This window comes from Pecten maximus, chromosome 15 (assembly GCF_902652985.1).
Source record: "Pecten maximus chromosome 15, xPecMax1.1, whole genome shotgun sequence".
Lineage (NCBI taxonomy): Eukaryota > Metazoa > Mollusca > Bivalvia > Pectinida > Pectinidae > Pecten > Pecten maximus.
This window is the reverse complement of record NC_047029.1, coordinates 5,992,734-6,006,108: the sequence shown is the minus strand read 5'-3', so window position 1 is coordinate 6,006,108 and position 13,375 is coordinate 5,992,734. Positions and strand designations below refer to the sequence as shown.

Sequence of the window (13,375 nt, the reverse complement as noted above, 5' to 3'; positions counted from 1 at the left end):
ATATAGGGAAATCACATTTTTGACTGATTTGTTTGATTTCTATTGGAATTCATTCTAACTTTGTTAACATTTTCAGCATGGGATGAAAGTTTGATAATATGCATATGTTGGCCCTGACTGACCCCTAGGGGCTGATGTGCGGGCCAAAAAGGGTTAATTAGATTAACTGAAATATTTCACATCTCAGGTGACCGTTAAGGCCCATGGGCCTCTTGTAAAAGTCTTCTCATCGCTACTACTCCGGAACTGTACCATTCATGTTGACTTTAACGATCCTCAGTAGTACCTGTCCATGCTTTCGATATCCTTCCAGATTTTAACATTTCTTTCGCCTTATTCATTATTGCTTAAAGTTATCGGCATTTTGGCCCTTAGCATCACGTAGAAGTCGTAGAAGGACGAAGCCGACGTATGACACTGTTTAACTTATTGTAGAGTTTACTGCATCTTACTCTCATTTTGTACTGATAAAAATCCTTGCAGTCAAATTTATCTACAATAAGTATGATGCCAGTGGGACATCGTTTTTTTCAAGGTGAAACTTTTGGTCCTCTTTGCTCAAGAACTTTTTGTGATCAACTTTTATTTAGTAACGTCTGTCTGAAAAAGTGTTCAGGCTTCAAGTGTCCCTAAACTTGGCTTTTATATGATAATCAATCTCCGAGTCTTACAACATCACCGCGGAGAGAATCTGGCTCCATATCCGTACCACAGGTACTCGTCTAGGGTTCTTTGTATTTCCGCCACACATTGTGTTGGTAGTATTTACTTGGTTGTCTGCTGGGCGTCTTCGGCAGTATGCTTCAGTGAGGTAGCACTATAAATCGGCAAAAGTTCCGGCCTATCACAAGGAGACTCAACACGAACATACTGCAGCCTCCCAAAACACACATACGCACTCACCACACGCATGCATGTCGCACGCACGGGAGGCCGTCCTTAAATGACCTTAGCTGTTACTAGGATGTTAAACAAAATAAACCAAACCAAACCACACTTGGTTGTCACCCTTGGAGTAACTGACATGTTTGCGACTCTTGACTACACTGAAGTTCACATTGAACGATTTACATAGTCCCGTACAATATCTTCCAGAGTGGATTCATGAAGGATTTACCTGCAATGCACTCTGGGAGAGATGGAGTCCCGTCATTGAATGTTTTTTATGGTTGTCATAGTTCCCAAACCCGTTAATCATTTTCTACAATTATACACTTACGTTGACTTTCACAACAATAGCACATTTATAATTGGAAGTGTATACATACGCCTATCCTATTGTTATACATTTACAAAACACCCGTAAGATTGCTTTCAGTCTCTACACACCTTTTGACACGATTTTGATAGAATAATTAGTAGTATATACTATTATTTGTATTTTGTGATAATTAATCCTACCGAGAATAGCCCTATTCATTTTATAATAGCTATGAATTCTCATTCTTAAACGATACGGTCAAAGAAGAAAGCAAGCGACCAAAGATAAAGGTCACCAGGTCAGAGTTCAGGGGTACAATATATAGTGAGTGGCAATGCCAATGCATTTGTAACAGTTACGATGTACAAAAAAACGGCTGTAAACTCTGAGGACCGGAAACACGATTGAGTTACTGAAGTTGAAAAACATGGACGGACGCATTTGAGCTCGAGTTTTGCTGTATAGCACAGACAACGATAATCGGTGCACTGTTTACAGTTTGTGTATTACAACGGCGCGTCAACTGTGTGATTTGGTCGATGGATGCTTAAATGTTTACTTATTTGGTTAATACCTAAATGTTACTTGAAAATGAAAATGAAATCAACAATGCAACGTTTTCATTACAACGTTATCATAAATGTCAAGATGCATTCGAAACTAAATATATCATACTTTCATGCCAAATGCATGATAATGCCGAACACCTACACAGTTCCTTGTTGACCGTGTGGAGCTCAAACATCAAAGTATCCATCAACCTAATTGCTCTAATTGCTATCGAACTTGTACACTACGAAGGCAACATTTTCTTTTTGTGACGTCACCAGAAGTTGATGTCCGGACGGATGCACCACTATTGCACAGGGCTTGGTAATGCCTTCCAGACTTGGCAGAATCACTCTTGTTCTTGACCCCTCCCATGAAATCTGATGGATGCTCCCGCCCTGATAAACACACACGTATATATTGCCATCCCTATCCAGACCAATCCCACGCGGTTCCCGTAGGCTCCGACAAACATATCGAAATGATTCGGTTCCATCCTGCGCCCGGCAAACAATGGCGTTACCGTCCCGATGACAAAATGTCCGTTGGGAGTTTGAAGCTGCTACGTATGCACAGTCCCCGACTTTCGGTACAGACTTTAGTTCCCTACCTTCAGTAGTAAGCAGCTTTACGTCATTGAATGTTCCGGTCAGTATGCTGGTTCCGAGGACAGCTATACCGTACGTAAATTCTGGGACTATTATTTTGTTCACGATAGTCAGAACCCCACCTTGTAAAGTACATCGCAAAATCTCTTTGTTCAGGTGCATTGCCACCAGTACTTCCTTAGCAGTACATCCGCGAGTCACATCAATAGGATGACCATCCAAAACGAAATTGTTAATGTAATCGTACGTCTCGTTGAAAAGCATCAGACGGTTGTTTTTGCAATCGGCTAAAATAAGCCCCTCTCCTTCAACGAAAACGCCCCCTGACAGATGGACTTTATAACCGCCTCCGAGACTCGGACTGGACACGGACTTGACCAGAGTCAGATTGGCGGTAAGTACGTCCAAGGATTTGGTAGGCGAAGTAGGTGATGTTGGTGACGAAACCGTGACACCTTGCTGAACGGCACTGGACGTGTCGGAGGATTTCCACGAATCAGCTAAAGATTGTGATGGAGAGCTCTCATGGAGAGAATCGATCAGTGTGCTAATATTTGTGAGTGTATCTTTTGACGCAGAAGAAATGGACGTCGATGTGTCAATTTCTCCCAAAGACGTCACAGTATTCATGATTTGGTCCAGTCCGTCGTTCACCCTCAGAATCAGGTCAACTTCATTGTGTACGTCCTTGACCTTGTGGTGTAGTCGCCGGAAGTGACTAGATAGTTGAGACTTCATCTGCTCTCTGCCGATAAATTTCTGATTTCTTGAACCATGCGTATTCAAGAGAGTCATCAAATGACAGCAGTTTTCTACGTTTGTTTGAAACTCTTTCAGAAATCGTTCTTGTCTGGAAATGTTTTTACATTGTAACGTGTATTTATAATCAACATCATCCTGAAATCTGGCGAACAGTTGGTCAAGTTTGTCTTTTGATCTTCGAACGTTCGCAGACATGGTTTTCAAAAGGGCTGATTTTTTCTGTTCAAGCTTTTTAATGTTACTTTCCTCTACATCAATGAGTTTCCTTGCCTCTTCTTTCATATTATTCCATTCGGCCTGCTGGGGATAAAATGGGGTCTTTGTAACTATGCTGTCGATACTTTTGTAACGCTGACACGACCTGTGTGATAGAGTTATACACATGGTACAGCATAAAGAGTTATGATCCAGACAGAACAGCTCTAGTCTGTTCCCATCATGCTCGGGACAGGTCTCCTTGACACTGATAACTGGTGTATAACTGGTACGAACATACACGTCCCATGGAATAGCAGTATGAGACGAAGACATTTTGTTTTTCCTGTGAGCATCGCTGCACACTTTACATATGGCTTCCATGCAGTCTTTACACCAGACATGCGCGTTGACCTTCTGGTCCTCTCTCGAACAGGCGTCACAAAACTTCATACCCCCTGACCCCAACCCCCCTGTGTCTGGTGGGTGAAAGGGAGCGTTTGCTGGCAGAAATGTTGCCCATTTGCTGGCAGGTGCCGTGGGGTCTTTGGCTACAGTTGGGTGATCACAGACAGGACAAGGAAAGTAAGTCTTTTCCTGGTTGACTACATGTTCCGATCTGATGTACTTATCTATACACAGTAAACAAAAGTTATGGTAGCACGGAAGTTCTCTTGGCTGTTTGCAGTCTTTTAGACACAACAGACACAAAAATGGCGGGAGGTCCGAGCACACTTTATTCGTCGCCATCTCTCCAGTCCACACTCTGAAATCAATAAGAATATAAACGTTTTAGTAAATCGACAGTGGAACTGTAACAATTTTTCAGAAATGATTGATAGCCATGCAAATGGTCATCTATTTCATGAAACCATCTCCGCAACAACAATGCAAATATACCACAAGCCAGTATGCTCATTATCACACTAACATACTTTGGGCGATGGAAATTAACCTACTTTATAATACTACAGTTAATTTCATTGGTCAATCATTACACAGAATTCTTGTTTGTCACCGTGAAACACTAGGATGACGTATAAGTTCATCCCTTAGCTGAGACCAAAGTGTTTATTATTATTATTATTTTCCCCCTGATTTGAACCTCTGAACCTCATCACTACAACCACGGTTAATAAAAGGGTTTTACTCTCGATACATAATGATACGTAAGCTTTATGACACCAATTTATCGTTCTACCGTCCTCAACAATATTTTGTTACGACTACCGAACTTCTATACTGTAAGCGTCGTATATTAGCGGTAATCTCATTTTAGCGCCTTTCGAGTTTGGAAACCTTCCGCTTAAATACGGTTCTGCTAATTTAACGGTTACATTCCTTGTAACTGGACGGATGGTGTATCGGTCAAGGTCTATAACTGATGGTGTATCGGTCAAGGTCTATAACTGGACGGATAGTGTATCGGTCAAGGTCTATAACTGGACGGATAGTGTATCGGTCAAGGTCTATAACTGGACGGATGGTGTATCGGTCAAGGTCTATAACTGATGGTGTATCGGTCAAGGTCTATACCTGGACGGAAAGTGTATCGGTCAAGGTCTATAACTGATGGTGTATCGGTCAAGGTCTATACCTGGACGAATGGTGTATCGGTCAAGGTCTATAACTGGACGAATGGTGTATCGGTCAAGGTCTATAACTTGACGGATGGTGTATCGGTCAAGGTCTATAACTAGACGGATAGTGTATCGGTCAAGGTCTATAAATAGACGGATAGTGTATTGGTCAAGGTCTATAACTGGACAGATGGTATATCGGTCAAGGTCTTTAACTGGACGGATGGTGTATCGGTCAAGGTCTATAACTTGACGGATGTTGTATCGGTCAAGGTTTATAACTGGACAGATGGTGTATCGGTCAAGGTCTATAACTGGACGGATGGTGTATCGGTCAAGGTCTATAACTTGACGGATGTTGTATCGGTCAATGTCTATAAATGGACGGATGGTGTATCGGTCAAGGTCTATAACTGGACGGATAGGGTATCGGTCAAGGTCTATAACTGGACGGATGGTGTATCGGTCAAGGTCTATAACTAGACGGATAGTGTATCGGTCAAGGTCTATAACTGGACAGATGGTATATCGGTCAAGGTCTTTAACTGGACGGATGGTGTATCAGTCAAGGTCTATAACTAGACGGATAGTGTATCGGTCAAGGTCTATAACTAGACGGATAGTGTATCGGTCAAGGTCTATAACTGGACAGATGGTATATCGGTCAAGGTCTTTAACTGGACGGATGGTGTATCGGTCAAGGTCTATAACTTGACGGATGTTGTATCGGTCAAGGTCTATAACTGGACAGATGGTGTATCGGTCAAGGTCTATAACTGAACGGACAGTGTATCGGTCAAGGTCTATAACTGGACGGATGGTGTATCGGTCAAGGTCTATAACTGGATGGATGGTGTATCGGTCAAGTCTATAACTGGACGAATGGTGTATCGGTCAAGGTCTATAACTTGATGGATGGTGTATCGGTCAAGGTCTATAACTAGACGGATAGTGTTTCGGTCAAGGTCTATAACTGGATGGATGGTGTATCGGTCAAGGTCTATCACTGGACAAATGGTGTATCGGTCAAGGTCTATAACTGAACGGACAGTGTATCGGTCAAGATCTATAACTGGACGGATAGTGTATCGGTCAAGGTCTATAACTGGACGGATAGTGTATCGGTCAATGTCTATAAATGGACGGATGGTGTATCGGTCAAGGTCTATAACTGGATGGACGGTGTATCGGTCAAGGCTATAACTAGACAGATGGTGTATCGGTCAAGGTCTATAACTGGACGAATGGTGTATCGGTCAAGGTCTATAACTGGACGGACGGTGTATCGGTCAAGGTCTATAACTGGACGGATAGTGTATCGGTCAATGTCTATAACTGGACGGACGGTGTATCGGTCAAGGTCTATAACTGGATGGATAGTGTATCGGTCAATGTCTATAAATGGACGGATAGTGTATCGGTCAAGGTCTATAACTGGACGGATAGTGTATCGGTCAATGTCTATAAATGGACGGATGGTGTATCGGTCAAGGTCTATAACTGGATGGACGGTGTATCGGTCAAGGCTATAACTAGACAGATGGTGTATCGGTCAAGGTCTATAACTGGACGAATGGTGTATCGGTCAAGGTCTATAACTGGACGGACGGTGTATCGGTCAAGGTCTATAACTGGACGGATAGTGTATCGGTCAATGTCTATAACTGGACGGACGGTGTATCGGTCAAGGTCTATAACTGGATGGATAGTGTATCGGTCAATGTCTATAAATGGACGGATAGTGTATCGGTCAAGGTCTATAATTGGACGGATGGTGTGTCGGTCAATGTTACTTGAGGGATGATGTGTCGCCCAGGGTCTTAATCCGAAGGTTTCTGATGTTTTATCAACCTTTTAAAATCTGATATGGGTCGATAATATTTTTAAATCAGAAATCTTCGGATTATCAGTGTCTATAGGTGTACGGGAACCAAGCGGCTGTGGTTAGCCATCTTCGCTAGTCAAGGCTTCTGATAACGTTTCAATCCACGAACGTAACGTAATCAGACGCATTGGCTAGTGAAGATGGTGGTTATCAGGCTGCAGTGCTCCATTACGGTCTCACAGTCATGAATCCCCACCGACACTGAAAGTTTGGGTTAGGTTTCCGGATGTCATAGCACTGATATGCTTGCAAATCTTAACAAGTTGCTTTCCTTCAAAAAGGAAAGCAATACGTGGGGCACATGTAGGATCGCTTGATAAAATATTATCAATGTTGTTGTACTGTAGTTACGGTAATATGAACAACATGAAAGTTTTGTTCCTTGATTTTAGTGACCACCCTTCCACAGGGGCTTGGCACGATTTTCCAAATGATAGTCTATATATATATGTATATAGTATATACATTTATATATGGACTATCATTTGGAAAATCGTGCCAAGCCCCTGTGCACCCTTCCATTATATTTAACAGTTTTGCTTTGTCCGGTCAGAGATGTATTGGCTAGTTATACAACAGGTGTCAATATTTTTTCACGGATTAGCATAACATGTTTTCTCTGTTGAAAAAAGCTTGTATCATATACCTAATATGGGTAATCGTATAAGTATTTACCATTCACATCCATTGAAATTAAAACATTAAACATGTATAAATGAAAGTAGTGTTTTATTTCTATAATATTTTTTTTCAAATACATCGATATGATTAAGTGTTTATGGCATCCAAGTTTAACATTTGTTCAAAGAAGTTAGTTTGAATACAAATATTTCTAATGTTATTTTTTGTTTGTTTTAGAATAGCATCAGATCTATATATATCCAATTTTGGGAAAAAAAACCAAAAAACAAGGAGCCGCAAAGCTTGGCATTATCCCCCGCGCCCCGCAGTTGGTATGAAAACCCAAATACATGTATATATCAAGCTCAAAGTAACAGTTATTAAGGAAACAGTAATTTGGTATTTTTGATTAAGTCTCCATGGTGACAGAAAAAATACCGAAAATTGAAGGTCCGCAATAGCAAAAGGCACAACTAGTCTGATATATTCAGAAAGTTTCAAGCAGCTGCGTTGAACAGTTTTGGAGTTATAGCCCAGAAACAAAAGGAAACAGAAATTTGGTATTTTTGATTAAGTTTCCATGGTGACAGAAAAAATACCGAAAATGGAAGGTCCGCAATAGCAAAAGGCACAACTAGGGCACTAGTCTGATATATACAGAAATTTTCAAGGAGCTGCGTCGAACGGTTTTCGAGTTATAGCCCGGAAACAGTAATTACGTATTTTTGACTAAGTTTCCATGGTGACAGAAAAAATACCGAAAATGAAAGGTCCGCAATAGCAAAAGACACAACTAGGGCACTAGTCTGATATATACAGAAATTTGCAAGGAGCTGTGTTGAACAGTTATGGAGTTATAGCCCGGAAACAAAAGGAAACAGTAATTTGGTATTTTTGATTAAGTTTCCATAGTGACAGAAAAAATACCGAAAATGGAAGGTCCTCAATAGCAAAAGGCACAACTAGGGCACTAGTCTGATATATACAGAAATTTTCAAGGAGCTGCGTCGAACGGTTATGGAGTTATAGCCCAGAAACAAAAGGAAACAGCAATTTGGTATTTTTGACTAAGTTTCCATGGTGACAGAAAAAATACTGAAAATGGAAGGTCCGCAATAGCAAAAGGCACAACTAGGGCACTAGTCTGATATATACAAAAAATTTCAAGGAGCTGCGTCGAACGGTTTTTGAGTTATAGCCCAGAAACAAAAGGAAACAGCAATTTGGTATTTTTGACTAAGTTTCCATGGTGACAGAAAAAATACTGAAAATGGAAGGTCCGCAATAGCAAAAGGCACAACTAGGGCACTAGTCTGATATATACAAAAAATTTCAAGGAGTTGCGTCGAACGGTTTTTGAGTTATAGCCCGGAAACAAAAGGAAACAGTAATTTGGTATTTTTGACTAAGTTTCCATGGTGACAGAAAAAATACTGAAAATGGAAGGTCCGCAATAGCAAAAGGCACAACTAGGGCACTAGTCTGATATATACAGAAATTTTCAAGGAGCTGTGTTGAACGGTAGATATAGCCAAGTTGGAAAGCAAGGACGCGAGGACGTCCCCGAGAAAAAGAAGTTCTAATCAACAATACTGAAGCCAACGCTGAAATGAGTTTCCCAACTTCACATATAATTTTTTGCATCCTCACATTTTAATCATTTTCACAGAACACACTGGTACTTTTAAATGTCAGTCAAATTTTTTTTTAAAATACTACGTCACTGCATGACGTCCGACGTCATTGGAATTCTCATTCATAGTTCAATGTAGTGATTTCGATCTCGAATCGCCATGACGCGGCGATGTTTCGTGGATGGAATAATTCACTGTGGATTTGGGAACTGTTGTGAACCAGCGAAAGTGACTCTATATACGAGAATTTCGTCTTTGTGGCATTAGGATTATATGTGTTAATAAAAAACCCGGTTTCTTGATGGAATGACGAGGTAGGTCAGTCGATTAGCTACGAATGGATCATATTGAAGGCTAGGATTGGCAGTTGTTTTGCATGGTTACTCTACAAATATCGACCTGAGTTACAATGAACATAACTATTTTTTATATGAACACGGGGGTGTCAATTTTTAAATAAATTTCCGAATGTTGTTCATTTACGACCAATTCCCCACTTTCCAAAACCCGGTTACTGAGTAGGCCTAAAAGTTACTGACAGAACCGTAGAGTAAACATTCCAGGGCCCCCCTGCTGACGCAAACGGAACCATTTCATAGTTGTGACGATTGACATTTTCTTTTTTATAGTTTTTATTTATGGCTTTTTATTTTAACATCCCGTCCATTGCCAGGTGATTGTGGTTTTACATGGTTTAATGACAAATTACACATCGTCGGGGTAGGCAGTCTGTATTGTACTGTAACTGTTTACAAAGGGCCTGTAAACGTTAGGCGTAGTCTAACTGTTTGTTACAGTAACGGAGTTATATGCCGCTTCAATGAAATGTGCTAATCGTTTTTAAAAAAAACCGGGAGCCCATTGATTACGCTGATATAATATATTTATCTAAGAATGTATGTATTTTTATAGTTAAGGTCCAACGTTCAAACCGACACCGGGCTATAAGGACTGTCGGATTGAACACAAGCAGACGACGTTGTGGAGTTGTCCCCCTTGAACGCCAGATTAAATCCGCGCGGCTTGAAATGCTATGTAAGATAGATTATCTTACATAGCTATCTTACATGGGCAAACTCTATCCAATATGGCGAGATATGAGAGAACACTATATCTTAGAGATTCTTTGTTTGGGGAGTCCTCAGCTAAGGACATGGGACACTATATCTTAGAGATTCTTTGTGTGGGGTTTTATGTCCTCAGCTAAGGACATGGGACACTATATCTTAGAGATTCTTTGTGTGGGGTTTTATGTCCTCAGCTAAGGACATGGGACACTATATCTTAGAGATTCTTTGTTTGGGGAGTCCTCAGCTAAGGACATGGGACACTATATCTTAGAGATTCTTTGTGTGGGGAGTCCTCAGCTAAGGACATGGGACACTATATCTTAGAGATTCTTTGTTGGGGAGTCCTCAGCTAAGGACATGGGACACTATATCTTAGAGATTCTTTGTGTGGGGAGTCCTCAGCTAAGGACATGGGACACTATATCTTAGAGATTCTTTGTGTGGGGAGTCCTCAGCTAAGGACATGGGACACTATATCTTAGAGATTCTTTGTGTGGGGAGTCCTCAGCTAAGGACATGGGACACTATATCTTAGAGATTCTTTGTGTGGGGAGTCCTCAGCTAAGGACATGGGACACTATATCTTAGAGATTCTTTGTTTGGGGAGTCCTCAGCTAAGGACATGGGACACTATATCTTAGAGATTCTTTGTTGGGGTTTTATGTCCTCAGCTAAGGACATGGGACACTATATCTTAGAGATTCTTTGTGTGGGGAGTCCTCAGCTAAGGACATGGGACACTATATCTTAGAGATTCTTTGTGTGGGGAGTCCTCAGCTAAGGACATGGGACACTATATCTTAGAGATTCTTTGTGTGGGGGAGTCCTCAGCTAAGGACATGGACACTATATCTTAGAGATTCTTTGTGTGGGGTTTATGTCCTCAGCTAAGGACATGGGACACTATATCTTAGAGATTCTTTGTGTGGGGTTATGTCCTCAGCTAAGGACATGGGACACTATATCTTAGAGATTCTTTGTTTGGGGAGTCCTCAGCTAAGGACATGGGACACTATATCTTAGAGATTCTTTGTTTGGGGAGTCCTCAGCTAAGGACATGGGACACTATATCTTAGAGATTCTTTGTGTGGGGTTTATGTCCTCAGCTAAGGACATGGGACACTATATCTTAGAGATTCTTTGTGTGGGAGTCCTCAGCTAAGGACATGGGACACTATATCTTAGAGATTCTTTGTTTGGGGAGTCCTCAGCTAAGGACATGGGACACTATATCTTAGAGATTCTTTGTGTGGGGTTATGTCCCTCAGCTAAGGACATGGGACACTATATCTTAGAGATTCTTTGTTGTGGGGAGTCCTCAGCTAAGGACATGGGACACTATATCTTAGAGATTCTTTGTTGGGGTTTATGTCCTCAGCTAAGGACATGGGACACTATATCTTAGAGATTCTTTGTGTGGGGAGTCCTCAGCTAAGGACATGGGACACTATATCTTAGAGATTCTTTGTGTGGGGGAGTCCTCAGCTAAGGACATGGGACACTATATCTTAGAGATTCTTTGTGTGGGGAGTCCTCAGCTAAGGACATGGGACACTATATCTTAGAGATTCTTTGTGTGGGGTAGTCCTCAGCTAAGGACATGGGACACTATATCTTAGAGATTCTTTGTGTGGGGAGTCCTCAGCTAAGGACATGGGACACTATATCTTAGAGATTCTTTGTGTGGGGTAGTCCTCAGCTAAGGACATGGGACACTATATCTTAGAGATTCTTTGTGTGGGGAGTCCTCAGCTAAGGACATGGGACACTATATCTTAGAGATTCTTTGTGTGGGGAGTCCTCAGCTAAGGACATGGGACACTATATCTTAGAGATTCTTTGTGTGGGGAGTCCTCAGCTAAGGACATGGGACACTATATCTTAGAGATTCTTTGTGTGGGGAGTCCTCAGCTAAGGACATGGGACACTATATCTTAGAGATTCTTTGTGTGGGGAGTCCTCAGCTAAGGACATGGGACACTATATCTTAGAGATTCTTTGTTTGGGGAGTCCTCAGCTAAGGACATGGGACACTATATCTTAGAGATTCTTTGTGTGGGGAGTCCTCAGCTAAGGACATGGGACACTATATCTTAGAGATTCTTTGTTTGGGGTTTTATGTCCTCAGCTAAGGACATGGGACACTATATCTTAGAGATTCTTTGTGTGGGGTTTTATGTCCTCAGCTAAGGACATGGGACACTATATCTTAGAGATTCTTTGTTTGGGGTTTTATGTCCTCAGCTAAGGACATGGGACACTATATCTTAGAGATTCTTTGTGTGGGGTTTATGTCCTCAGCTAAGGACATGGGACACTATATCTTAGAGATTCTTTGTGTGGGGAGTCCTCAGCTAAGGACATGGGACACTATATCTTAGAGATTCTTTGTGTGGGGTTATGTCCTCAGCTAAGGACATGGGACACTATATCTTAGAGATTCTTTGTGTGGGGAGTCCTCAGCTAAGGACATGGGACACTATATCTTAGAGATTCTTTGTGTGGGGAGTCCTCAGCTAAGGACATGGGACACTATATCTTAGAGATTCTTTGTGTGGGGTTTATGTCCTCAGCTAAGGACATGGGACACTATATCTTAGAGATTCTTTGTGTGGGGGAGTCCTCAGCTAAGGACATGGGACACTATATCTTAGAGATTCTTTGTGTGGGGTTATGTCCTCAGCTAAGGACATGGGACACTATATCTTAGAGATTCTTTGTGTGGGGAGTCCTCAGCTAAGGACATGGGACACTATATCTTAGAGATTCTTTGTGTGGGGAGTCCTCAGCTAAGGACATAGGACACTATATCTTAGAGATTCTTTGTGTGGGGTTTTATGTCCTCAGCTAAGGACATGGGACACTATATCTTAGAGATTCTTTGTGTGGGGAGTCCTCAGCTAAGGACATGGGACACTATATCTTAGAGATTCTTTGTTTGGGGTTTTATGTCCTCAGCTAAGGACATGGGACACTATATCTTAGAGATTCTTTGTGTGGGGTTTGTCCTCAGCTAAGGACATGGGACACTATATCTTAGAGATTCTTTGTGTGGGGTTATGTCCTCAGCTAAGGACATGGGACACTATATCTTAGAGATTCTTTGTGTGGGGAGTCCTCAGCTAAGGACATGGGACACTATATCTTAGAGATTCTTTGTGTGGGGAGTCCTCAGCTAAGGACATGGGACACTATATCTTAGAGATTCTTTGTTTGGGGAGTCCTCAGCTAAGGACATGGGACACTATATCTTAGAGATTCTTTGTGTGG

General features: G+C 41.6%; 1 protein-coding gene across 1 annotated transcript; it reads right to left on the bottom strand.

Moving 5' to 3' along the window:
• Window positions 1-916: 916 nt before the first annotated feature.
• LOC117343725 lies at window positions 917-4,614 on the bottom strand. The gene has a single exon (XM_033906195.1). It carries the CDS (start codon window positions 4,063-4,065, stop codon window positions 1,972-1,974), a length of 2,094 nt encoding a protein of 697 aa, XP_033762086.1. The 5' UTR covers window positions 4,066-4,614; the 3' UTR covers window positions 917-1,971.
• Between the last annotated feature and the right edge of the window lie 8,761 nt (window positions 4,615-13,375).

Bases quoted from the DNA above. Each gene is read 5' to 3' on its own strand.
- LOC117343725 (XM_033906195.1), bottom strand. From the start codon at position 4,065: ATGGCGACGAATAAAGTGTGCTCGGACCTCCCGCCATTTTTGTGTCTG.